The sequence below is a fragment of the Phoxinus phoxinus genome (genome assembly GCF_949152265.1).
Source record: "Phoxinus phoxinus genome assembly, chromosome: 13".
Classification (NCBI taxonomy): domain Eukaryota; kingdom Metazoa; phylum Chordata; class Actinopteri; order Cypriniformes; family Leuciscidae; genus Phoxinus; species Phoxinus phoxinus.
Genome location: NC_136888.1, coordinates 9,532,812 through 9,559,788, shown reverse-complemented (window position 1 = coordinate 9,559,788; position 26,977 = coordinate 9,532,812). Strand labels below are relative to the sequence as shown.

Below are 26,977 nucleotides of genomic sequence, written 5' to 3'. Positions count from 1 at the left end.
TACACACACACACGCGCGCGCGCGCACACACACACACAAGCTGCGTTCTGAAGTGCGATCTGCCCAAGGAGGAGCATTTGAAGACTAAGTGGCTACAATTCATATATACAACTATACCACAGAAGTATAGTCCGAGCCTTGTGCTTTGCTCGCGCCATTTTCAAGACGATTGCTTTACCAACTTAAATGCAATCAAACTTGGATTCGCGAGGCGGCTGATATTGAAGGAAGGTTCAGTTCCAAGTGTATTTGCATCAGCTTCCTCCTCCGTATCACAACCTGTAAGTGTTATTAATAATTGTTGCTTTTATGTTTTATGTAGCATGCTTAATAATTATTTTGTTTGTTGTGTAAGCACCGTTTAGCTTCTAGGTCTTCAATGACAATTGTATTGAGATATGTGAAGTGTTTGTCGTTGTTTTCGGAGTTGTCTTAAAGAATAGAGTAATACTTCGTAGTAACGTAACTGCATTTTATTTTTTTTATTTTTGTAAAAACGTTATGTTTATGCATCGGGCTAACGCAAACAAAGACTGATTGTGCTTTTACAATATGAACTCTGCTATGCTCGCTAACATAACATTACATTCTTTATCTTATTTTTAGTTTTTTACTACAAACTACAAAGCAGTGGACTATAATAATTATTATAACACAATTTAATTGATAAAAGCATCATTGTACTCCGTGTTAAACAATAAGTATTATCTATGTAAACACTGCTGGTCATCTGACCAATCAACGCAGATTAGCGTCGCGCAAAGGAGGGGTTTGAAAAACGAGTCGTTGAACGATTCATTTGGGAGTCAGTGAGCAAATCAGGTAAAAATAAATGCATATTATACGAAAACAAAAGTGTTTTTTGTCATTGCATGCATGTAAAACTGTTGTTGGGGACTCCCTAAACAACATTAGGAACATTTTAAATGTCATAATAGGTGCCCTTTAAGTCCCATCTAAAGGAACATTAGCAATACAAAATAAAGTGCTTTATTTGAGGGTTTATCAAATTAAATATTAATATTCTTTATGGTTCGCCATAACATCATTGTCAATCCTTCGTATTCTTTTGTTTATTGGCCCTGTTGCTTATTTTAGGAGACACTTGCCATTCAGTCAAGCCATTGCACATGTTCTTTAGGTTTCCTTGTCCATGTGACTCTTTGTATGGTGGTTGTTTAGTAATCACAACCATGTTGTCTCCTTGACTTTCAACACTCTCCATGAAACTCTGGAGATCTTTCAGTTTAGCTTGCGCTGTCTGATTTGTGCAGTTCTCCACGGATCCTGGTTGAGATTCCATTGATGTTCTTGTTGCCTGTTTTGCTAGTGTGCTCTCACAGATAACAGCAACAGTTTCATCAGTTTGATCATCATTTTTCAAATCTTCCTCAACAGAGCTACATTTGTCCATTTCATTTTCTGTGTCTCCTTCGACCTCAACCTCGATCTTTACCTTTGGCACATTGGCTTTTTCCTCAGGCTGATCCTCGTCCTGTCCTGTGTTTGATGTCCCATCTTCCTCGGCATCGTCCTTTGCAGATCCATCTTGGCTTCCCTCAGCATTCTTCTCACTGTCAGACTCTTCATTTGGTGTCTCATCTGACTTTTCACCTTCAGTAGTTTCAGGAGTATTATCTTTATTTGAATCAGTACCATCTTCTGCAGACTTGTCTTCTGTACTCTCTTCCCCAGTCTCAGTTTCTGCTCCGTTGTCACCTGATTCGGTTTCCTCACCAGTTTCTGTCATCTCATTCTCTTTTTCCACCTCCGCATCCATATCACTGTTTTCTGAATTTACTGCATCTCCTTTAAGACTGTCTTTCTCCTCACCATCCTCTTCTGTATCTCCTTTTTCAGTCACTTCCTCAACAAACTCTACTTCCTCTTTCCCCTCAGTGTCACCATTTACCACTTCTTTCGCATGCTCACCTTCTTTCTCCTCCTCATCTTCACCACCTTCCACATCATCAGACTCTCTATTGTCATTTGTTTCCGCTTCAATTTGATCTCCTTTCTCAGAGTCTAAAGAAACATATTTTATGTTGTTTGTGTTTTCACCATCTACTGCAATGAGATCACCATCTGGCTCTTCTTGATCTGCCGTCTCAACATCATGGCCTCTGGTATCATCATTCGTATCTTCTACCTCTTCATGAACCACTTCTAAGTTGTTTTCTTCAGTCAAGTTGGTTGTGCGTTGTTCTTCCAGCTTCAATTCTAAAGGTTTGGCTGGATCCTTTTTCATTTGTAAAATTTTCCGCAGATCAAATTCCATCATAACTGGAGCCAAAGTCAAAGCCTGAGCTTGCTGCAAGCTTGCTTGCCTTGCCGCCATTTTCTTTTTCATGCATGCATCGCATGGGCAGTATTCATCGTCACTGCGTTGATCACTGTTTTCAGTACCAGATGCAGTGTAGTTTTCCTCACTCCTAGACATGGTGATGGACTTATTGCGCATGACCCGAAGACGCTTGCGTCGCTGGTCAGTCTGGACCGTAGACTCTCTCGATAGAGTATTTCCTGGAGGTCTCGGACCCCTACCAGCCCGACTTTGGATTTTTTGCAATTCTCTGTGAATACTCGATTGAATCCGTTTGTGTACTTCCTCTTTCAGTTCGCTGATCATTGTATTGAGCATCTCGTTGTCATCCAAATCCCACCTCACTTTGAACTCTGCCATGGCATCTGCATAATGTAACATGAACTGCTTTTCTAGCTTTTTTAATAAGTTCAGTACCCAAACAGGATCTGGGTCCTGTGAAACTCTTTTAATAAGCGGAGCTCTCTGAACAGACGGTGGAGTTCCTGAGCTTGTATTTTCTTGAGATTTCATTGTGTTACTCTCATTCCCGGAGCTTGTTTGTGGTGTTTCATCTGATTCTTTCTTATCATCACTGCTTTCAACATCTTCTTCGTGCAATATGCCATTTTCTTTGTCATCATGTAGTTGTGTATTTACTGGACTCCCCAGTACTCGCTCTGCAATGTCTGGAGTTACTGGATCTGAGAGAACTTTGGATGGATCTAAACATTCACATACAGGAGATGTAGACTTTTCCTCATTTTCTTCTTCATCTTTATCTTCCACTGATGCCTCTTGTTCGGCAATTGGTGGTATTGTGCCTTGAGTGGTCTCTATTTTTCCTACTATGCCATTCATGCTACCTTTAACAGAGCCGGTGGAGCCGCTGCCAACATCAACCCCAGATGAAGACCGTGGGTTAAATTCATCCTCTGCGAAGTGATGTTCCTTTGTGTTCTGCTTTGTCTGTTCATCCTCAGAGGGCTTTTGGAGCCAGAGCGACTGTAGGATCATCATGATTTCATTATATTTACGTTGCTTTTCATTCTTAGAGTCGGAGTCAATTAATCGTAAATTTGCAAGGCAGTCCAACAGCCCTTGAGCAGACTGGCTTAATTTTCTGCCATAAACAGGGGAGACTTCAGGTAAACTACTGGATCTGTCTAGTTTTGGACCCAGTAAAACCTTCATGACCTGAACAGAAGAATGGCACTGCTTTTGTAAACTGCCTTGTTTGGTTAATGCTTCAGGGTCGGGATCCATTTCATGAGTTTCCAATTGTGCTTTTTCACCGCAACTGTTGTTGGTCTCCTGCTGAATATAATTCTCACCTGCTTGGTCCTCCTGAGGTTCCTCAACCTCAATTATGCTTTCTGGTGCATCATTTTTTTCCCTTTGATAAGTGTCCTCGTCAGCTTGAGCCAGGTTCATATATTCAGTAAGTTCGACATCCATTTCATAAACATGGCCTTCAATGGGAATCTTCCTAAGCCAGTCATTCACAACTTCTGTAGGGGAAGCGTTCGGTAAGAATGACGCCATCAGTTCCTTGTTGTTGCACTCCAATGAGATGCTGACTTCCTCATGCTTGCTCCTGCTGCTTTTTTGGCTTTTATTTTCTACCTTGTCAACATTTCTGCTGGAGGCAACTGACTTTGATCCTCTACTCACTGGTCTTTCAATACCAATAATATCTCTCAACAAATCTGCTGCTGAAAGTGCCTGAGATAAATCACTGTTGCTTGAGAAATCAGGATGCTTGACTGATGTTTTTTTCTTGTTTGGAATCTCTTGTGGTAGACTTATACAATTTTGGGAAATATCAGACATTACCGCTGAATTTGGCCTGGATGTATCATTTTTCACAGATCTTCTGTCTGATGATGATGTTTTAAGAGACTTAACCATGCCCCTATCATTATTGCAGTTATATTTTATATTCAGTCCATTTATTTCCAAATATTGGGAAGAACATTTAGATCTTTTTTCATTCTCTCTAGTACTTTGGCCATTTTTAGACTTCATTGAATGTTCAGAGGCTTTTGAAGAATGTAAACAGTCACTTGCTGGTGTAGCTTTTCCAGATGCTGTTTCAATTTGGTCATGTTTTGAGGATGTTTTAGTCCTTTCTGCATGATTGGTGTTGTTGAGAGCTTCACAATCTCTTCCTTTCATAACTGTATTTTTAGCACTTCCTTGTGAAACTCTGGAGGGTGTCTTACTTTGTGAAGATGACAGTGACAAAGTGGAGGGCACTCTGATGTTGTTTTCATTTAACTGGCTTCCAGACTTGCTTTTCTTCAGTTCTGCTGACATAATACTTTCAGCTGAGACAGGCGAGAGGGCTTGAACAGAAGTCTTATAATTCATGTGATGGGACTTTTTGGGTCTATCTGAAATTGCAGAATTCACAGACACTTCTGTATTTGGCCTTTCCTCAGCATCCACTCCATTTACATTCTCTATCTTATGTCCACTGTCCTCTGTGATGGCTGACATGCCACTGTTTGATCGTTCATCAAAGTCATCACCCTTGTGCTCTTCTCCTAGTTCGATAGAAACAGACGCTGTTGATGTTGGGCTTAGAGGTTCATCAAACTGGTTGCCTGAAGACTTAATGTTATTGATAAGAGAATTAGCTGACAGTTTTGATTTTCCTGACAAGCTCTCATCTTTGGCATCCTCTTTTTGCTTCTCAGGATTTGTCTCTCTCAAATTACAACTCGAGGAGCTGTGACAATTACATTTACTGGATCTTTGGGATTGCGAGGATACATTAGAGCTTACTGACATCCCACTTGTTGCTCGGCTATTAGTCTTAATTTTAGTGTCATGGTTTGATCTAGGAGATGGAGACCTCTTTGTCCTAGGCAATGGAGTGCTCACAGTTAAGGCATTTTGTGTCATGCTTTTGCCATTATCCACTTCCTGGAAGGCAGGGCTCTTTGCGCCGGATTTAACGGATCTTTCAGAGCAGGCATTAGACTTTTCTGAGGTCTGAGACATTGTGCTGGTAGCTCTCCTTGACTCACTTTTTGGAGCTGCACATTCATCAGGTGTTACATGATTTGGTACAGAGGGAACTGTGTTTTCTGAAGAGTTGTGGTTTGATTTGCAGGACTTACAAGACATTGCACTGTTAACTCTTTCTTTAGATTTAGACTCTGTGTGTGAATGCTTTGAGGATGCATTTGACTTTACAGAAATTTTTGAGCATTTGGACAGTGAACTGCATAGTCTTTCCTCTGTGGTTACTTCAGTCTCCGGCTCACACTGAATATCACAACTGATGGACTTCGGAGTGGCTTTGTCTTGTAAGTCGCAACAAGATTTGACAGACCTAGTTGTTTGCTCTGATGTATGTGATGGATGTTCAGAAGATCGGTCTGATTTGTTAGACATGGCACTAGTTGATCTCACTTGTTGAAGAAACTCTGTGTCTTGTTCACAATGATTATCTGACATAGTATGATTTTGAGTAGCAGCACTTTCTAATTTATCACCCTGAGAATTAAGTAACTTTGATGGCACTTCCTCTAAATCATTTGGACTACAAGATTTAGGCGTTTTAGCTTTCTCTGAATGTGCAGATTTTGATTTGTGGGATGTTTTCGATGCAACTGATAAATTTGAATGAGCAGACATTGGACTGACAGCTCTTTCTTGGCTTTTTTCACCAGCTTCATCGCTTTCTGTCAGGACCAAGGCTGGTGTGGGCTCTCTCTCGGAAATAATAAAGTCTGACCTGGCTGACATTGCTGACATGGCACTTTTGGTTCTTTCTTCAACACTTTCTGTTTCATTATGTTCATATTTCAATGATTTCCCAACAGAACACATTTCATGAGCAGAGCGGTTGGACCTTTTGGAGGTTTTTGAAGTAGAAGAGACATTTGAATTTTTAGACAGTGCAGACTCAGAGCGTTCCCGTGTGACTTCCACTTCCAATGTATTATTAACAGGTTCACAGTTTTCATTAACATTTGAAATTGATGCAGCAGATTTGTTTGACTTCAACAATATGGAATCAGCTTTCTCTGGTTCACTCCCCTCTGGATTCTCAGTCAGTATTTTATTCACACCACAGCATGAACATACAGCTGACTTGCCAGATCTTCTCGACACACCTGACGTGGCACTTAAAGATCTGTTTTCAGCGTCACCATCACATACCTCCAGAGGATCTGATGTATTGGATTCAGGGTTGTTTGTTTTGTCTCTAGATTTACAAGATGCTTGGCTATGTCTAGAAATTGAACTACAAGCCCTCCCCTCAGGCCTGTGCTGGCAAGCAGATGAAACTGAACTTGGGGTTATGGCTCCACAGTGACTTGGATGGGATCTGGAGGAGACTTTTGAAACTGGAGATGTTGTACTCATCCCGTCTTGCTCTACTGGTGCTGCAAAAGTGGTTTTATACTTTTTGAGCTTCAGTGAGTGACCAACACTGCTTGATTCTTTACTAGGAGGTCTGGGGGATAAATAAGATCTTGGTAAAGTCTGGTGGCCACAACAATGAACGCAATTGGGTTGATCATCACTCTCAAGATGGTCACTTTGAGACCAGTGTGATACTCTCGAGATACTTGGAGGCAGCTCATCATAATCATCATCATTCTGATCTTCTTTCAAAGACTCAAGCACTTTGGACGAATTGCTGACTGCAGAAATCGGACGCTCTTCCATGACTTTAGTGACAGCACAATGTGGCATAGGAGAGATTTCAGGCTCTGTATGAGAACATCTACTTTTAATGTGACTTTCACAGCTGTCCTCACAAGATCTCTTGCTCTTTGATGTGATTCCAGCACATGATACTTCACTTCGATTGCAGCAATGACTCACAGCACAGTATTCTACTCTGGTGTCCCCTTCCTCCATTGTCTGCTGAAAGCACAAGGCCTTTTCCACCACATGCTCAGTGTATTCCTCACTGGAGCGAGAAATTGTGTGCGTACTATCCACCGATGACTTTTTGCTTACAACTCTATGAGTTGATCCACTGGAACTGGGTGATTTGTAGGCCCCCGGGTCTTTGTGCATGGGGTTTTTCCAGATGTCGTACTCTTGGCAGTGGTTGCAACAGTTCTGACGAAGTGACTCCTCGAGATGCTTCTGATGCAGCTTTGTTGCAAAGGCTTCATCAGTCTCCTCAGATGCAGAGATGGAGTCTGGGTCTGAATACTCAGCTTTAGCTTGAAGATAATCGCCGTCTTTTACAAAGCCAGAGTCATTCCCTTTTTTTGATGACTTCTTGATCTCGGTGGACCACTGGAGAGTCTCATCATTGAAAAGCCGAAAGCGAACCTTCATCTCCACAGAAAGGCTGCCGTCTTTGTTAACAAGCACTCTCTTCTCAATGTCATCATTCACTATGGCTTCTTTAACGTAAGGACAGGTGCTGACACAGCCGGACTGTCCTGGTGTCATGCATAATCCATTCTGATATGACTTTTCTGAAGAAAGTGAGAATCTTGTAGATCTATTACTGGAGTCGGATCTTGGATGGATAATGCTTTTCTTTGTCTCCAGGCCAAAGTTAACTGTTAAAACAAAATAAAAGAACAAATATTAATAAATGAAGAATAATCACATCTTTTCAACAACAAGCAACTATACCGACGCATATTTGAAACATGCTCTTGATTCACCAGCGCTGATAATACATTAACTGCATTTGAGTTGGTGGTGGATGGCGGTTTCACCTTCAGTCTATTATTAGACGTGCATGGGCAGATGGGTTGTTAATCACTATGATGATTCACCTAAAGCAAATAAATATAAACGATAGTTATCCCGAACTGTGTACACAATAAGAGAAAATATTTACCATTCTTTTTGCTTTCATGACCTTCGCTGCAGATACTAGAGTGAGACCTTGTGCGCATTCCTGGAAGCTTTTCATCTGAGAGCTTCTTCAAGCTATCCATAAGCAACGGTCTGAAGGGTTCTCGACCCACACAAACCAGCACACTAGGACACTGCATCAGACTCTGAATACTGTCAATCTATGGAGAGCAGTGAATAAACATAAGACAAAATACATATGAGTCAAATCCACTTGGAGACAAATACTTACTATCACTGTCTACATAGGCATCTACCTACTAACATCAACATTTTATCTGAAATGTAACCTTATTTGTGACTGATCTAAAATGCTTAACACGGTTTCACTAATAGATTCATTTTAGAACTGTGAACCTTCAATCATAAAAACTCAAACATAATGGTACTCTTCAATGACAATAGCAGCATATTAATTTATGTAAATATGTAAATTAACCAATTAAACACAAAATGCTGATTTTAAATGGTATAGGAAATAGTTCGACCAATAATGAGAACTCTGGTGTCATTTACTCATCTTCTTAATATTTGTTCAAACCTGTATGGCTTCCATGGAACACAAAAGGGAGATGCTTTGCAGAAAGTTATTTTACTGATGTACATGAGCATTGCATGGGGTTGTCAAACTCCAAAAAGGACAACTATAGCGAAATTTGTTATAAACATTTATTATTCGCTGAAACTCTTGCCCTGTAGTGCTCAAATAGTGCATACACACATTCAAACGTTTGGTTATGAGACACGCAAAAACCACTGGCAACTGGTGTCATTGCCATCAATACAGAATATGTGCATGCATGAAAAAGATTTTAGAGCTATGGTGGAGGGCAAGTTTTTCAGTAAATAATGACTTTTTAATAAAATGTTGGTCCGTTCCTCAGAACACTAGCAAACAAGTCTTAAGGATCGTTTTTATCTTTTATAGCGCCGAATGTCACTATATGGAAGAACAATGTAAACATACTTTAATTTCTCCTTTTGTGTTTCACAGAAGAAAGAAAAGCATATGTGTGGGAAACAAAATGAGAGTTCACAAATATTTTGTTTGGGTGAACTACCCCTTAAAGATACATTTAGATACTGTAAGTAGCTAGAACAACTTTTCCCAGGGCATGCAGGTCTGTCCTGACCTGACACCTGCCTCCTAAAATACTTGACCCGGCTAATTAAAGAATGGCTGAAGAAATGAAATCCTCCCTGACCTTGTGTCCCTCCAGAGTGTAAAGTTTCTTGACGTGACACTGCATTAGCTCTGAAATCTCGTCCATGAAGACGCGAAGACTTCGAGCAGTTCTTCTGCTCAGAATGATGGATCGCCTAATAGCAGGGTCATTGTTTTTCACTAGAACAATCCTTTTGGGGTGCCGATGGTGCTGTTGATGTCCCGAGGGGGGTTCCTCAGGTCGGGAGGGCTTCCGGCGAGTATTATGTGGGTGGCTGTGGTGGTGCCAGACTGCAGGCCTTTTCCCTGCAGCTTCTATGTTGATTGGCTTGACGTAGCGGCGGTCAGAGCACAAGTAACAGCCTCCGTCCTCAAACTGCTCTAAATGTTTAATGCTGTGGGTGCCCCTGGGGGTCGTGATTGTACGCACACCAAAAGGCAGAGGAACCTTTTGCGAAAGGTCATCCAATAAGGCATCAAAGCATTTGAAGCTGCGTTTATGGATGGCCATCTTGACCCCTTTGAACTGAGCGTCGCCACTCTTGTAGAAGGTAATTCTCTTGGCTGGGCTGGCCAATTTCACGCTGGAGCCAAAAGACGACGCTGGAGGATGAGGAAACTGTTCATTCTGAAAATGGCTATCGGCGTCGAAGGAGCCTGGGGCCACCCTCTGCATCTCTTCTCCACGTCAGTTCAAGCTGTGGGGAAGAGTTTGGAAATGTGAATGAAATTATCTGTAACTCACAATCAAATTCAAGCCCATACATTTAGAAAGAAATTTGATTAAATCTGTTGTAGGGTTTGAGAAGAGGTTTCAACAATGTCTTAAAGACCCACTCCGATGAAAATCATGTTTTTCTAGGTGTTAACATGTTCTTGTGGCATTTTTCTGATGTTAGAGGACATATCTTGAGAAAAATAAGCTCAAAGTTGTATTTCTGAGTATTTCTACATTCAAATGTCTGTGAATCAGTAGCAGACGCTAAAATGCCGTTTAAAATAGACTGGAGTTATGACGTAGTAACTCCACTGGGCGGGGCCACGAGCTCATACTCAAATTGGAACACATACTGTCACAAATAAGTCACTTTTCACCGTCTATCAATCGTCAAAACTAAAGTTTGGAGAGCACAGACTGATACCGTCAGTAATTACATCATTACATAAAGAGAGAGGGCAGCCAGCCTCCTCCAGCCAAGCAACAGGCGACATTCGTGCATGTGAAATTCCGCGCTCGTCCAAGTAGACTTGCACACGCCGGGTGGCGACGAGTTTCGCCTGTCGCAGTCGTTTGTCCTCTCGTGTGTCAAGCCCATCACTCGTGAGAGATTCAGTCAGTTTTTCAGATATAGCGGTGACATTAGCATCATAATAATACCGAAATTCCGAGCAATCCACTGATACTAAATGTGTCCTGATTGATCACTGTGGGAGGGATGAAATATTGAGACGAAGTCGAGCTGTTTTTTACCGCGACGTCTCGGAGTGAAATAATGATCGGTGATCGGTGATAACTTTGATTAACTTCGGATAATAATAATTAACGTGTATATATAATACTGTAATGCTTCTCCGTGCCAACGGCTCCGCCCACAACGCAGAGGCGAATTGCTAATGAGCTACTGCCGCTCTGCTGAAGCGAAGTCCCAGAAAACGGCACAGGTTTTGAGATTTTGGCTAAAAATGGCATAATCATAATTTAAAGACCACTGGGAATGTTTAAAAATAGCTCAAAATATGATCGGAGTGGGACTTTAAATTGTGCTCAGATTTGCCAAGAAACCAGTCTGTAATCAGAATATTTAATCTAAACTCAAACATTTCTCATCAAAATCTTCCAAGACCAAATCCACATTAATTTCATGGCTCTAGTCTTGCCATATGTCAACAATGACTCAATGCCTCTATTCTATTTGATTCTAAAATCTATTCTGCCAAGGAATAGGAGAAACGTGAGACAAAGTGAATTAAACATAATTGAACCTTCGCAGGGAGCTTGACTGACAGGTGATCTGACCAATCATACATCGCCATCCGCCATTTTGTCAGACAAAGCAGACAGGAGAGTTAGTTAGATTAACATGGGAGGATTTGAACTTGAAAAACGCAGTGTACGGACGCCTTTCCGCGGTTAAAACAACATTCCTTCTTATGTTCATTCATGTTTATTTGATGCTATAAATTAACTAGAAGGAAGAGATGATCGGTTCACGAACAGCTTTAACTGATGCTCTACAGCGATCTGTCAGACACATTAAAGAGCGACAAAACGGTATTTATTGTTTAAATTTCTTTAAAAAAATGACCAAATTTGAAAGGTGAGACTTTGTTTAATACGTTTAATGTCAAAAGTAACCAAGAAGTAACCTGGTCTGTCCTGTCTGTCAGTGTGTTGTCAGTCTCCTCTCTGCTCTGCGATGTATTTTTCACTGCGTGAGAACATGGTGTGGCATGAGAGCGGCGTAGCTTGTCGGACATAGCGACAGTAACTAAGGGAGGCGGGTCATTGCGAAAGGTCAATTGAGAACTCTTCTAGGAACAGAACACCAAGATCAAACCTAAAGCACCGTTCACACTAAGAATGCTAACTATAATGATAACTGGTCGTGGTCACACTTTAGCTTAGGGCAGGGGTACAATTCTCACAATTATCTAACTATTAACTACGACTTTTGCCTCAAACTCCTAAATACTGCTTATTAATAGTTAGTATGGTAGTTGTTTAATTTTAGGTATTGGGTAGGATTAGGGATGTTGAATATGGTCATGAATAAGGTATTAATATGTGCTTTATAAGTACTAATAAACACCCAATACCCTATAATATGCATACAAATAAGCAACTAGTTAATAGTGAGAATTGGACCCTAAAATAAAGTGTTAGCAGATAACTATATTAGCGTCCTATCATTCAGTTTATTATAACTTAAGCGTCCTCTTCTGCTTTAAATGCTTAAGTTCTTTGAAGTCTGGTGGATTCTGATTGGCTGTTATGTTTATATCGTTCATCAGCTGAAAAAAATCTTTCTGAAAGGGATTTCAACAATATCATTTCTCTTTTCTGTAATCATTAAAGTTGTGGTGTGAACTCTGCTATTCTATTATTTTTTAGATTTTTTTTTTTGAACAGTGTCTTACTGTCTTTATTGTTATCATTATAGTTATCTTTGGTGTGAAAGGACATTAAAATATGTCGGGTATCTCAAGCTAAGACAGGTATTCAGTCTTCAATCTCTCATTCAGAAATATAGTTGATAAAATGTCACTATTGGATAGTTTAAGTATTGGATAATCCACGGCTAACTGTACATTAAATGACTTTACAGCACGATGTGGAGGCAAAGAACCATCCTAAAGACATCAGCATCACAAAATAATGTGGGAGTAGCATGGTACTGTATGATTAGCATATTCATACAATGAACCATGGCATTATCATTGTACTCCAAAATACCAAAGAACACAATGGTATTACAGAAAACACAGATATTGTGATACATCCAGTCATGCCATGAGGACGCAGTCAAACTTGTATTAAACTATTACACTTTAGATGACATGTGATGTTATGTAGTTTAAGCAACAGTAAAACTAGGCCCCAGTTCAGAGGTTAATCTCATGCACGTTGAGAAACAGTTACAGACTATCTTAAATTGCATTTAGTACTTAGTCCTTAACAGGCAACTTTAATCCAACATTTAAAGAAGTTCAAGCGCATCATCTCTGAGCAAAGTTTGTGTATCAAACTGAGAGCAAAGAGAGTTTTACCAGATTTCTTATAACAAAATAAAAATAAAATAAAAAGTGTACCTGGAGGAAAAAAAAACATTTAATGACAGTATCTTGATTCTTGACATATTCTATGTTTTAAGTATAAAACATAGATCATTTATCTATATTTGACCACAAACGCCATGACATACTGCCACAAGCTCATGTTTTCACTAAAGAATTAGGTTTATCAATAATATATATATATATATATATATATATATATATATATATATATATATATATATATATATATATATATATATATATATATATATATATATATATTTAGGCATATTTAGATATATTTCTGCAATTTAGACGATTAAAATAGCATTAGTTCTGTAGCCCAGCTCAATCTAAAAAAAGTATAGTATATGAAATGTATATTAATATGAACAATATACTTACATTTATAGAATACATTATCATATCTGATGCTAAAAAAACTGTATAAAAAATTAAAAATAACAATAAAATCTGACTATACAGAGCAGCGTTCCAGGTAGCATCCAAGCACACGACTGCTACAGTGACACAAGTTCACAAGCCCTCCCACAAACAGTCTGGCCACTAATCAGGGCCTTTGGCAGCTAAGGATAGAACGAAAAGCTTCTTTAATCATCTTGAGATTTCACTGAACTCATAGGGGAGTGTAAGACACATGACAGCGACACCAGGATTGCATAAACAGAGATGCGCAGACCAACGAGACGTCTGCTTTTTGACCCCCAGATGGCAGGCTGTTTTATTCCACAAACACAGAGGTGGAAAATACATCTGCTGTCAAATTCACTTCTCTACTGCTTATATCTGATGACTGGCATAACATGTCACTCCTGTTAGTATATTCATGTGAAACAATCGTACATATACACAGACACGCACACATGCATTATTTACAAACTTTTATGTTAGATGCGATTAATCGCTTTGACAGCACTAAATTATATAATTATATTTTAAATTTTCTTTTATTATATTTGGGGGCGAAATATACCCTGATATGTTCTTAACATGCTTCATGAAATTCAGATATGACATACAAATCAGGCAATATATATATATATAATCTGTAATGACAACATAGCAGATTTGAACTCTTGATAGAATAATTGGCATAGTGAATATTTGGGATGAACCTTCCTCATGGTTTGAAAATGAATGCTCCTAATAATATCAAACTGCATGGTACTTAATTCGAACTGATTTATTTTCAGTTTCTAAGGACACCTTGAGATGAAAGTGAATGTAAATAGTGCCTATGGCTGCTTACTCTTACTCCGGTATTGTCAATGGTTGCCAAGACATTGCTATAAAGTTGCTAAGGTGTTCGGAGTGGTTACCAAGGCGTTGCTAGGGTGTTCCAGGCTATAGCTTACTGGCCAAAAGTAATTTAAAAACTAAATTTGACCATAACAGAACATGAGTGATTGTTGCTCACTCTAGTACTGCCAAAGCACAGGCTTACTGTAATCTCAGGAAAAGACAGCACATCCTCTGTACTCTTAAGTGACCCACTATTACGCGCAAGCCGAGGGAACATTAATACGGATGTTTTAACGTATGTTTGATTGCGACACTGCCAATTCTTGCAATGGCACGCCAAGCACAGAGCTCATTTAGAGCTAATTAATTACAAAACACCTCTGAGAGGTGTATATTTTTTACACTAATTATAAATCTCTAAAGGTTAAATTAACGATTGAAAGTGCTACACATGATTTCCACAATTAGTAAGTGAGAACTTGGCAGCCCATTGGGAGAAACCTGCAATACAACGCTGTCAGATTACTGAGACACGTTTAAGTCTCATGGGATATGTAGGAAAAGAAGGAGGGGACACAAAAACAACTTTAACAGATCTGTTTAGGATCATTTAAATAATTAGCAAAAAATTATTTCCATAATGCCTATAAAAGGCATATAATAACCAAGATCGTTAACGCTTAATTAATATATAAAGGCTTAGATATTAGTCACTTTTCAACATAAAACAATTCTGTAATGTGAATTGTAAATATGACTACATAATAAGAAATTCTTTATATAATGTGACGGCTAGCCTACACTCATAGCATTTGTAACTACTGACATTCAAAGCAATGAAGCTGGTAACATCTTTGTGAAACCTATCAGCTTTCACACAAATAATACTTCAGTCTGTAGTCCATATAATTGCATTTCCCTATTTTAGCTTAGATCTCTTACTTCACACTGCAAAAAAATGACTGTCTTCTTCAGTATTTTTTTAATCTCCTGTACAGTTTCTAAACATTCTTAAATCAAGGTACATTTACTTGAGATGCAAAATTATAATTAAATCACTTGTTTTGAGTTCAAAATTAAATGAGTTTAAGCTTAACAAAAGAACAAATGGGGTCAGAGAAATAAACTTAAAGGGCTAGTTCACCCAAAAATTTAAATTATGTCAATAAAGGATTAGTTCAGAATCAGAAATAAAATTTCCTGATAATTTTCTCAACCCCACGTAATCCAAGATATTCATGTCTTTCTTTCTTCAGTTAATTTTTTTGTTTTTTGTTTTTGAGGAAAACATTCAAGGATTTTTCTCCATATGGACTTCAACGTTTATCAACAGGTTGAATGACCACGATTTGAAGGTCCAAATTGCAGTTTCAATGCAGCTTCAAAGGGACAATTACATTTATACACTTTTTAACCACAAATGCTCGTCTTGCACTAGCTGTGATGCGTCACACAATACGTAATCATGTTGAAAGGTCACGCGTGACGTAGACGGAAGTACCGACCTAGTGTTTACAAAGAGAATGTGCAAAGACTAAGTCAAACGCCCTTTATAAAAAAAAGAAAGAAAAAAAGGTAAAACAACGATGTCAGACGACTTTGAAGTTGGAGGAAAAAATTAGATGAGTTTAAATGAGTTATTCGCCCTACCCCACATTTTCCGCCTACGTCAGGTACTGACCTTTCCAACGTGATTACGTAATGCGTAAATGCAAGACAGCATTTGTGGTTAAAAGTATATATATTTGTATTTGTTTTAAAAAATGACTGATCGATTAGTTAGATAAGACCCTTATTCCTACACAAATGAAGATCTTTTTGATGAAATCTAAAAGCTTTCTGACCCCAGAACGACTGCAATGCTATTACCACTTTCAAGGCCCAGAAAGGTAGTAAAGACATAAACATAAAAAAAACGGAGCAATTCCAATAGGATCCTCTCACCATCGGTGCCCTAAATAGTCCATGTGACTCCAGTGGTTCACCGGGAACACTTCCAATAAATCCTGATGTACTTGTTACATCATAAGAAGGATGGTGTCTATGCTAAAATTAGTCTCTCTGTTACTCCCAGGGTTCACCGCAGTCCGCCGGATCTAGGCCGTATCCGGATCTGATGAAGGACCAGCGCCTGGACACGACGACAACGCAGTCCTGAAGTGTCAACTAGTCTCTCCCCTGTGAAGCCTTCCCTCCCTTCCCTTTTCCTCTGTACAGATAAAACATTGTTGGGATAATTCCGGTTCACGTGGGATATTTATCGCTATCTATGCAGAAGCGATAAATAATTCTGTATTATGCATTTTTCAAGGCTTGTACCTTGGAACCTATTTCATGGTTTGCGTTCTCGAGACACCAGGCACTGTTTTGTGTAAATGAGCGGCCGGATCGCATTAGAGGTTTTCTGTTAAAACGGGGTCGTGTTAGCGGCCCCTAAGTTAATAACTAATGATCGTTGCGAGGAAGTGAATCAATGAAAACTAACTTTAGCTGGACAATAACTGTATTCTAGAGCTGCTGTAAAGCCAAAACAATCTCTGAACTTTTTGAAGCGTCAAAGTGGTAGTTGCGTAGCTGTCAATGGAGGGACAGAAAGCTCTCAGATTTCATCAAGAAGATCTTAATTTGTGTTCTGAAGATGATCGAAAGTCTTATGGGTTTGGAACGACATGAAGGTGAGTAAATTTTGACATTTTTGGTTGAACGAACCCTTTAATTTAAAAGGGAAACTAAATTATTTTTCTTATACCCCTGTGGCAGATATTTTTGATGTTTTAAGCATAAACTCACTTAATTTTAAAATATTTTTCAGAAAAAAAAGACGTAATCAAGTTTTCATTTAAAGTAAATGTATATTTGATTCATTTGGATATTTGTATTGGAAGACATGACAAAACTACAGTACTAAGTAAGAAAATCCTAATTTTTTTGCATGTTCCACTAAAATCATTAAGCAAAAACAGAGCTTTTATTAACCAAACATAGAGCCATCTTGATTCTCTTTCCTAATTCCATACATTGGCTTAACCCTGTAGGCACAGGTTCATTCGCCTCGACTGCCAAATCCTCCGACACCAAACCTCCAAGCTCTGTCGATACTTTTAAAGTAATCCATTTAGAAATTTCAACAGTTTTTCTTACAAAAAGGAGCGCTCCTTCCTCCGGCTCACGCAGGTGAGGATGAAAGCATGGCGTTCCCTCCTGTGAAGAAAGTCACTTTTCACCCACGACGACGAACCCCGGACATGCCACAGCTGCATATTGTCTATTCACAGTCATTCATTCCATTAGGCTAATTATCACAGGCAGACCTTCATCCAGAGAGGAGGAGGAGAAGTGGGACTCCTCTGAAAGAGGATTATACTGTGTGGCCATCTGTGCCAAACGGAATTAACTCTTAGATCTCCAAAAATTAGCTGTTGCTCATGGTTTAGGCATAGAAATGCACAAATATAGAAAACTATTGGCCTGCGCTGACCAACAAAAAGTTACATGGCATATGTTGACAATATACGTTGTCATGTTAGACATTTTTTCTTATAAAAAAAACTACCAAGGCAGATAGCATGCAATTAATCACATTATTACAAAAAAATCTAAATATTGTCCTTAGCAAAATATCAAACAACAATATGATTAATAATAATAATAATTATTATTTTACATTATGATAAAATACTCACATTAATATAAATGTACCACATTATTTAAATAAAACAAATACAACATGATTGCCACACACAAAACCATTATTAAAACAATTATATGTTGAGTTATATATAGGCTATCATCATGGTAAAATTATGACAATCAGTGAATCAGTGATGACATTCTTAAATTGTATATGCCCTTATGTTATGGGGTGCAAACATGTCAATTCAATTTCAAATTAAATATATTATTATATATTAATCACATGTATTAAATTATGAATATTATACCTCAGTGTAATTTATTCCTGATAACAATAGCCTATACATAGCTAAACAATGTCAATATCAAAATGACTTGATATTGAGTCTAATATGTGCAGTATTATCAAATAATTCATATTAATATCACAATATTGTTGTGTCTAAAGTTTACATATAAGCTCGCGTGTGTCTTATTTAACAGAACATAAATCTTGTGGGTTTCCCTGGCAACAAACACAACAGCAGTCGTCTCATGATGGCCTCCATACACGCATTACAGGAGATATCGAGGATGAAGGTAAACCTGCAGCTATTTGCCTTTGACTTTACGGCATTCTTACACAAATAAACACAATTTATTCTTAAAATAAACAGCGCGATATAAAATCGATGGCTCTTACCTGCGCGCGCACTTGTTGATAGAGGCGATAAACACGAAGCAGATGCGCGTGATGCATCCGAAGTCACGATACAGTAATGTTAAATCTATCACTGACTGTGAAGGACGATTGTGCGCATTAACACACACACACACACATACAGGACCTGTTGTCTAAAACCTCATATCTGATGTGTGTTGTTTCAGAGAGATGACGGTCTTGAACGTCTGAGCAGCTGTTTTTACTGGACAGAGTTTGATGGTGACGATAAACGACAGTATTTACATCAAGAGTTTGTGTATGAGAATGTTATGTTAGCAATTACACGAGGACTGTCGTGGTCAACAGTAGCACAAGTGGCAAATATCACCAAAGATCTCCTGCCGAAACTCAAAGGTGGGTCATTTGACAATGTCCCTTTTGGTCCCCTCTGCTATGCTTTTTATTGATTACTTGTTTATCACGTGATCACAGGGACGCCCAAAAGTCCATGCGCGCGTCATTTTATGTTTTGTTGTTTGTAGTGAAATAAATTAAATATTACGCAAACACTTTTATTTATTGCTATGTTTTCGAATTAATTACTGAGATTAGGATATCTTTGCATTTACTGTACTTTTGCGTTCAGTTTGATGTTGTCTATTATATATTTTAAAAAACTATTCTGCTGTACAATTCTGCACACTGGAAAAAAAAAAAATCCTATCAAGTGACTCAAACTTGCAGTGTTATCAGTAATGGAGCAGCAGTTACTGATCACAGAGCTGCTGTTCACTAACACTGTGCATTTATTTAATTAAAAATAATTAAATTTCGGTTTAATTTCGATTAACCGTGCAGCCCTAATAGATAGATAGATAGATAGATAGATAGATAGTGTAACGCCGGTGCGGCTGAAGCAGAGAAGAGGCAGGATCCAGATGCAGCACACGTTTTATTAACACACTAGAAAACAGGATAACGGGACTCGGGAACGAGAACAACCAACATCAACGTTAAACATTAAACAAGAACTCACAAGGACAGGACAGAAACACAGGTCTTAAATAATCAGAGACAAACGAGCTAAACAGGATAACAAGGGGGCGTGGGAAAATAAGAGACACCTGGGAAAACTAATAGACAAGACAGGGAACACTAATCATGACATAGCCCCCCCACAAAGGAGCGGCTTCCAGACGCTCCAAACACGAACCAGGCGGGGGGCAGAGCGAAAGCGATCCTGGGGGAGGGACGGAGGGCCAGGCCCGTGCAGGGGAACGGGACCAGGACACAGGCAAGGCGGGCCTGGGCCATGGAGCGTGGGAGACCAGGGCGGAGCATGACGTGACGGCGGCCAGGGCGGAGCATGACGTGACGGCGGCCAGGGCGGAGCATGACGTGACGGCGGCCAGGGCGGAGCATGACGTGACGGCGGCCAGGGCGGAGCAAGACGTGACGGCGGCCAGGGCGGAGCATGACGTGACGGCGGCCAGGGCGGAGCAAGACGTGACGGCGGCCAGGGCGGAGCAAGACGTGACGGCGGCCAGGGCGGAGCAAGACGTGACGGCGGCCAGGGCGGAGCATGACGTGACGGCGGCCAGGGCGGAGCATGACGTGACGGCGGCCAGGGCGAAGCATCCTTCATGGCCCTCCAGGGCGAAGCATCCTTCATGGCCCTCACAGGGCACCTCCTGCCCCCCCCCAAAAAATACTTGGGGAAATCCAAGACCTCCAGGCTGGGAACCGCCACCGGAAAAGGCTCCCGAAGCCCGAGTTGCGCAGGTAAGGCAAGACGCAGAGGTGGGGCCGGCAGGGCGAGGCGCAGAGGCGGGGCCGGCAGGGCGAGGCGCAGAGGCGGGGCCGGCAGGGCGAGGCGCAGAGGCGGGGCCGGCAGGGCGAGGCGCAGAGGCGGGGCCGGCAGGGCGAGGCGCAGAGGCGGGGCCGGCAGGGCGAGGCGCAGAGGCGGGGCCGGCAGGGCGAGGCGCAGAGGCGGGGCCGGCAGGGCGAGGCGCCTGGGAACGCCCTCCGGAGCCTGGCGAGCCCAACGAGTCCTCCTCCTCCTTCTGCGACGGCGCTTCACTGGGCTTGATTCATTACAGGATGCAGTAGACTCAGTAGAAACACAGGATGCAGTAGACTCAGTAGACTCACAGGATGCACTTGACTCAGTAGACTCACAGGATGCACTTGACTCCGTAGACTCACAGGATGCACTTGACTCAGTAGACTCACAGGATGCACTTGACTCAGTAGACTCACAGGATGCACTTGACTCAGTAGACTCACAGGATGCACTTGACTCAGTAGACTCACAGGATGCACTTGACTCACTGGGTTCGTCGAGACTGACGTAAAGCTCTGGTCCGTCGAGCGCGGTCTCGGCTGGGTTGACGTGCAGCGCGGGTTCGGCTGGGCTGACGTGCAGCGCGGGTTCGGCTGGGCTGACGTGCAGCGCGGACTCGGTGGGAACCTCCCGCGGCGTAGGCTTGGCCGAGCACGTGAGAAGCACCGGTTGAATGTAGCCCACGTGAAGCACCCGTACCTCCTCCGCTAAGCCCACTGCGGACGACGAACCGCTCATAGAAAGAGCCCACTCGACATACTGGATCAGAGTCACGGAAGGATCAGGTCCGGGCATCTGTGACCGAAGTGGGTCTGATAATCCCCCGTGGAAGAATATCTTCAAGCACTGGGTGCTCATTTGCGCGAGAGGCGCCAGTCTCATGAACTCCGCGACGTACTCCTCTATGGAGCGATTCTCCTGATGGAGACGGAGAATCTGCACGTCTGGATTCCAGGAAGGCATGGCTGCTGGATCACGTTGTGGTGAGTTCTTCTGTAACGCCGGTGCGGCTGAAGCAGAGAAGAGGCAGGATCCAGATGCAGCACACGTTTTATTAACACACTAGAAAACAGGATAACGGGACTCGGGAACGAGAACAACCAACATCAACGTTAAACATTAAACAAGAACTCACAAGGACAGGACAGAAACACAGGTCTTAAATAATCAGAGACAAACGAGCTAAACAGGATAACAAGGGGGCGTGGGAAAATAAGAGACACCTGGGAAAACTAATAGACAAGACAGGGAACACTAATCATGACAGATAGATAGATAGATAGATAGATAGATAGATAATCAGATAGATAGATAGATATACAGATAGATAGATAGATCGATAGATCGATAGATAGATAGATATACAGATAGATAGATATACAGATAGATCGATAGATAGATAGATAGATAGATAGATAGATATACAGATAGATAGATATACAGATAGATAGATCGATAGATAGATAGATAGATTGATTGATTGTGTGTGTTGTTTGATTGATTGATAGATTTAGTGTTTTATAGAGAGTGATACACTAAATTGTTAAAAGTTTTGGGACGTCTGCCTTTACATCCACATGAACTTTAATGACATCCCATTCTTAATCCGCAGGGTTTACATATACATATATGGAGTTGAACCACCCTTTGCAGCTACAGTATAACAGTTTCAACACTTCTGAGAAGGCTTTTTACACAAGGTTTAGGAGTGTGTTTATGGGAATTTCTGACCATTCTTCTAGAAGCGTATTTGTGAGGTCAGGCACTGATTTTGGACGAGAAGGCCTGGCTTGCAGTGTCATCACAAAGGTGTTCTATCGGGTTGAGGTCAGGACTCTGTGCCGGCCAGTCAAGTTCCTCCACACTAAGCTCGCTCATCCCAGTCTTTTTGGACCTTGCTTTGTGCACTGGTGCGCAGTCATGTTGGAACAGGAATCGGGCCATTCCCAAACTGTTCCCACAAAGTTGGGAGCATGAAATTGTCCAAAATGTCTTGTTGTGCTGAAGCATTAAGAGTTCCTTCTACTGGAGGCCAAGCCCAACGCCTGAAAAACAACCCCACACCATAATCCCCCCTCCGCCAAACTTTACCGTAAACAGCGTATCCTTTTGTATCCATCATTCGGTGTCTCTGAATTGTCAAAACACCATTCAAATGCTTGTTACTGATGCGAAAAACGCATAAAATCAAACCCGTTCCGAATTGTTTTTATGATGGACGGAAAGTTTCGGAGGCAGTGTGTAAGCGTGATTGACATAACGTGAGGTCATTTTTTTTTTTTTTACGTGCGAAAATTTCGGACACGAATTTCGGGATTCAGTGTCCAAGGACCTTAACAGTGGACCGTGGAATATTTAGTAGTGAGGAAATTTCACGAATGGACTTACTATCATGGTACCACATTTGAATTCACTGAGCTCCTGAGAGCGACCCATTCTTTCACAAATGTTTGTAGAAGTGTCTGCATGCCAATGTGCTTGATTTTATTCAACTGAATCAATTATTTGGAGGGGTGCTCCAATACTTTTGTCAATATACTGGAGTGTATGTAGTTAGATGAGTAGATACAGTAGATAGATATATCTTTTACACATTTTCGTCCTAATCTTAGAAAAAAAGAGGTTGCTTTGTAGAATAACTACTCTTAAGATGATCTGTTTATTATCATTTGTAGTCTTTGATTAATTAATGAGATAATCTTTGTTTTTAATATTTCTATTAGGTTTGAAGCCATCAGATGTCATTTGCCTCATCAAGGATCATTTATCACAGATTGAGCCTCGTCTCTCCACTGCTCATCATGCTGTTCTCCTGGACTTCATTGTGAAAACTTATGTTCCTCATCAGTGGCTTTATCAGGCATTTTTAAACGGCGAGACGAGTCTTAAACACATCAGCTGCGAGCTTGAGATTGAAAGCCCACCTCATCCGCAGCCCCTCTGTGAAGGTTCAGACGCTGTGGAGTGGGAACAGCAGCGGACTCTGAAAGACCTGCGTTTGGCTCAGTCCCAAATAGAAGCAGAAATCAAGGGACTCAAAGAGAAGGCCGAAGCCCAGATGATGGCAACATTGCAGGCCAGTTTAAACGGTCTTCCATTTGAAGGCCGGATGAGCAAACAGGTACAAAATATTTACAGTATAAAGACCCAAATTTGCTTGGATGTTCTGAATGATTATGAACTGGGTTTTTTATATTACTGGTCTCTGTTATATTCTCATATCTTGAAATTCTAAGTCTTGTGATTTTTCCACCTGGTTTATCATCCACCAGGCAAACATGTTTGAATGGTTGCATGTTTCTTTGGAAAGCAAATAGTAATAGAGTGCAGAAGTGTCCGCCCACCTTTTCAGCACCATTGGTTCCAGAAGTATTTTTTCCCATTAATTTCTCCCATAGGGATTTCCAAAAAAGTCTATGTCAAAGCATTATAAGCCATGAAACAATCCAATCAGCTACAAAAATACAAATTTACAAGACTGTGTACTTTACAGCTCTAGTGAGGGAACAGCATGATCTAATTTAAAATGATGGAGAAATATAAAACGTAAACATTTTAAATGTTGATTATATATAAAAACAATATATTATAAGTTTATTGTAAAATATGCATATATATTTATTTTGAGAGTGTAGGGAGAGCGATTTGATTACGTCATCCACAGTGTTTCCTGGGAGTGGGCGGGGCTAAAGATATATTTTGGTGCATTACGCTTGTTTCGACTCTCTAATTGGTGGAATTTTCTGAATAGCATCATGGGTCATGTAGTTTTTCACCACGGATTCCACTGTTAAACACAATTATTTTAAAACTAAGTTGAAATAATGCGGGCTGACGACTACAACAGGAGAGAAAATATTGTACTATCAGTTAACAGCCTTGTAGCTCACAGTAAAGCTATCTTTAAAGGTTTAGCCTATAAGTTATTGTTTAAAATCAATGATTTTGACATAATATACAACTGATGATTTATGATAAGAAGCAGAAATCGAGGAACTCAAAGAGATGATGGAAATTATATTATACAGTATCTTCTGGAAGATTTCATTCCAGAAGTCTTCGCAGGCCAGTTTAAACAGCCCTCCATATGAAGGAGATATCTAGATATTCTCGTATCTAGAAATTGCTCTAGAAATGTTACTCTGTGGGATTTTGTTTTTACCGGCCTTCATCCACCAGGTAAAAATAAGTATGATTGCTTTGAAAAGTAATGGTGATATCTTGCCTCTAAACATTTCATTGACATGTTTATCAAAAGGAATAAATATCAAGTAGACATATTGTTTGGACAGTGTCTCCGAAGCAACCTGAAATGTTGTTTCCTGCTCAGCCGTGATATAAAACAGGATTATGATCCTAAGCTGCCCTGTAGCTGTTGGCACACTATTACCTTTTGAGAAACCATCAAAGTAAATCTCCAAGCTATTGGCGAGCGGCTCTGATGCGTATCCGCAGGGCTTCCACCGGCACTGACCTAAAAAACTTATTTTGCAAAGTTTGCCCTTTTATTGCACAATGTGAAATGTGAAGGCTGTAATAATTCATACTGACAGAAGTAACAAAGGATTATTTCTGTTGCGCATTGTCCTATGGTTATCACCCTCATACTGAAGATCACTTCTTGCTTAATATCTTAAGGAGCTGCAGGCTGTCAGCAGTTACCAGATAAGATGGATTAAAGGAGCACCGCTCTGTTATTTAACCCAGTTGAGCACAACTGCCTTGGACACTTTTTCAACAGCTTTGGTTTTTCTTATAAAAATGAACACATGTACTAAGATTGCAGCCTCTACAGAAGCGTATATCATTGCTTAACAGCCTCAGAGCTTGTGGTAGGTCTGCCTTGAAAGCTTTATATGCTGTCGATGAAAATCAATTTCTCTGGGGAGAAAATAAATGGGATATTTACTTCTGAGACCCAGCACTTTTCTCTCTATTCTCTCACTGGAAAACAATGTTGTGCAATTGTGCTAGAGGGCGCTCATGATTGAAAGAGCGAAAAGGAGAAAGAAAAAAGAAAATATAAGGGAAGAAGAATGTAATACGGAGAAATAAGCAAATGTAGTATTATACATTAAGAGTTATACAGATTATACATTCATACTATATAGAACGTTTTTAGAAGTCAAAATGAAAGTGCCTACTTGAGAGTATGCGATTTCGGACGAAGCCCCAGTCATGGTTAAATGGGTTCATATATGAGTTAAAAAAATAAAGAGTTACTGCTTACCTTGCTACTACTAAATATAACAAATGAGTGTTAGTAACAAATTACACAAATGTTCCATTATCTTCTTTTGTAGACGAGGCTTCAGTGCTTAAAGTCCCCCTGTAGTCAACCATTTTAAAATTAAAACTAATCTTTGATCACAAAAATGACATATTTAAAAGTTTTTTCCTTGAAAATTTGTTTTGCATTGCCTTAAAATATCTTGAATATAACTCTACACCCTTGCCTCATTTAGTATACGCGGTTCTATGAATATGCAAGTTAGTCCCGCCTCCACTCACTCACACCAGCTCAGAGATCCACTCGTTGACGTGATTGGTTACAAGGTAGTTTGTGATGTCAGAAACACCAGCGATTTCAAACCGCATTAGGAGACAGTCTTTGGTTCACTTCAGTTAAGGAGAAAATACTCAGCAATGGTGATGGTGTTGACTTATGAATTTGCACATGGTTGACTTGACTTGCACATGATGGGTTTTTTATTTAGTTTTTTACCACAGGGGGACTTTAATGAACTCAGTGGGAATAAAATGAAAGATGGGTTCAAAGAATTAACCGCAAAACAACTTTTCTTTGACTCATATTCTCTCTTTTAGGAGGTAGAAGAGCTGCTGCGCAGTTTTCTGCAGTCGCAAGGAGAAATTATAATGGCGTCTCTGATGAAGGAAGCCCGTCTCACCGAGAACCTTCTGCAGATGAAACTGAGGCACTTCGCAAATCAACCAGTTTCCCCTGAAAAGCACAGTGTGGCAACTCCTACAAAGTCAAAGAAGAAGTGAATTTGAAATATAGTTCTATAAAAGTTGTATATTTTGAGATATTCATGAAATATAATAAAAATAGATGAATACCTTCTTTATGTATATGTTGTGTGTACTGTCTGTAGAGGCCATATCCACAGTGCAGCTAATATGGTTGATTTTTACAACCCAATTCACTCATGTTTGCCAAATGGAGTGATAAATTAGGAGATTCGTGCCCACATCTAAACGAGTTCCTTGAAATAAGTAGTGGCCATGGAAAACCAGTGGCAGCTCTGGTTTTATTGACTGCATTTCATTAAGCATATGAACAGTTTGGCAGTGACTTTTCACTACAATAAAACATTTTATGTGCAATTTCTTTAGACCAAAATCAAGCTAAATTTGTTTTATACGGCTCAAAGGAAAAGTTGACCTGACAAGAAATATTCTGTCTAGCACCTTTATGTCTTTCCAAACCTGTATGACTTTCTTTCTTCTGTAAGACAAAAGAAAAATATTGCCCATACA

At 40.2% G+C, this 26,977-nt stretch overlaps 2 protein-coding genes across 4 annotated transcripts; one reads left to right on the top strand and one right to left on the bottom strand.

Annotated features, from left to right (window-relative positions):
* Positions 1 to 354: 354 nt before the first annotated feature.
* On the bottom strand, positions 355 to 18,845 carry rp1l1a (rp1 like 1a). 3 transcript variants are annotated; one of them, XM_079631906.1, is made up of 4 exons: positions 18,673 to 18,845; positions 9,358 to 10,015; positions 8,136 to 8,313; positions 355 to 7,848 (listed from the first exon to the last, which is right to left on the bottom strand). In XM_079631906.1, the coding sequence occupies exons 2-4, from the start codon at positions 9,991 to 9,993 to the stop codon at positions 1,052 to 1,054; spliced, it is 7,611 nt and encodes a 2,536-aa protein (XP_079488032.1). In that variant the 5' UTR covers positions 9,994 to 10,015; positions 18,673 to 18,845; the 3' UTR covers positions 355 to 1,051. The 3 variants fall into 3 exon arrangements, with proteins under 3 accessions (XP_079488032.1, XP_079488031.1, XP_079488030.1); XM_079631905.1 differs by lacking the exon at positions 18,673 to 18,845 and adding an exon at positions 17,499 to 17,651; XM_079631904.1 differs by lacking the exon at positions 18,673 to 18,845 and adding an exon at positions 13,500 to 13,660.
* cUnh8orf74 (chromosome Un C8orf74 homolog) lies at positions 18,478 to 26,561 on the top strand. Its single transcript, XM_079631913.1, has 4 exons — positions 18,478 to 18,569; positions 18,858 to 19,047; positions 23,200 to 23,597; positions 26,303 to 26,561. Exons 1-4 carry the CDS (start codon positions 18,525 to 18,527, stop codon positions 26,483 to 26,485), a joined length of 816 nt encoding a protein of 271 aa, XP_079488039.1. The 5' UTR covers positions 18,478 to 18,524; the 3' UTR covers positions 26,486 to 26,561.
* The last annotated feature ends 416 nt before the right edge of the window (positions 26,562 to 26,977 follow it).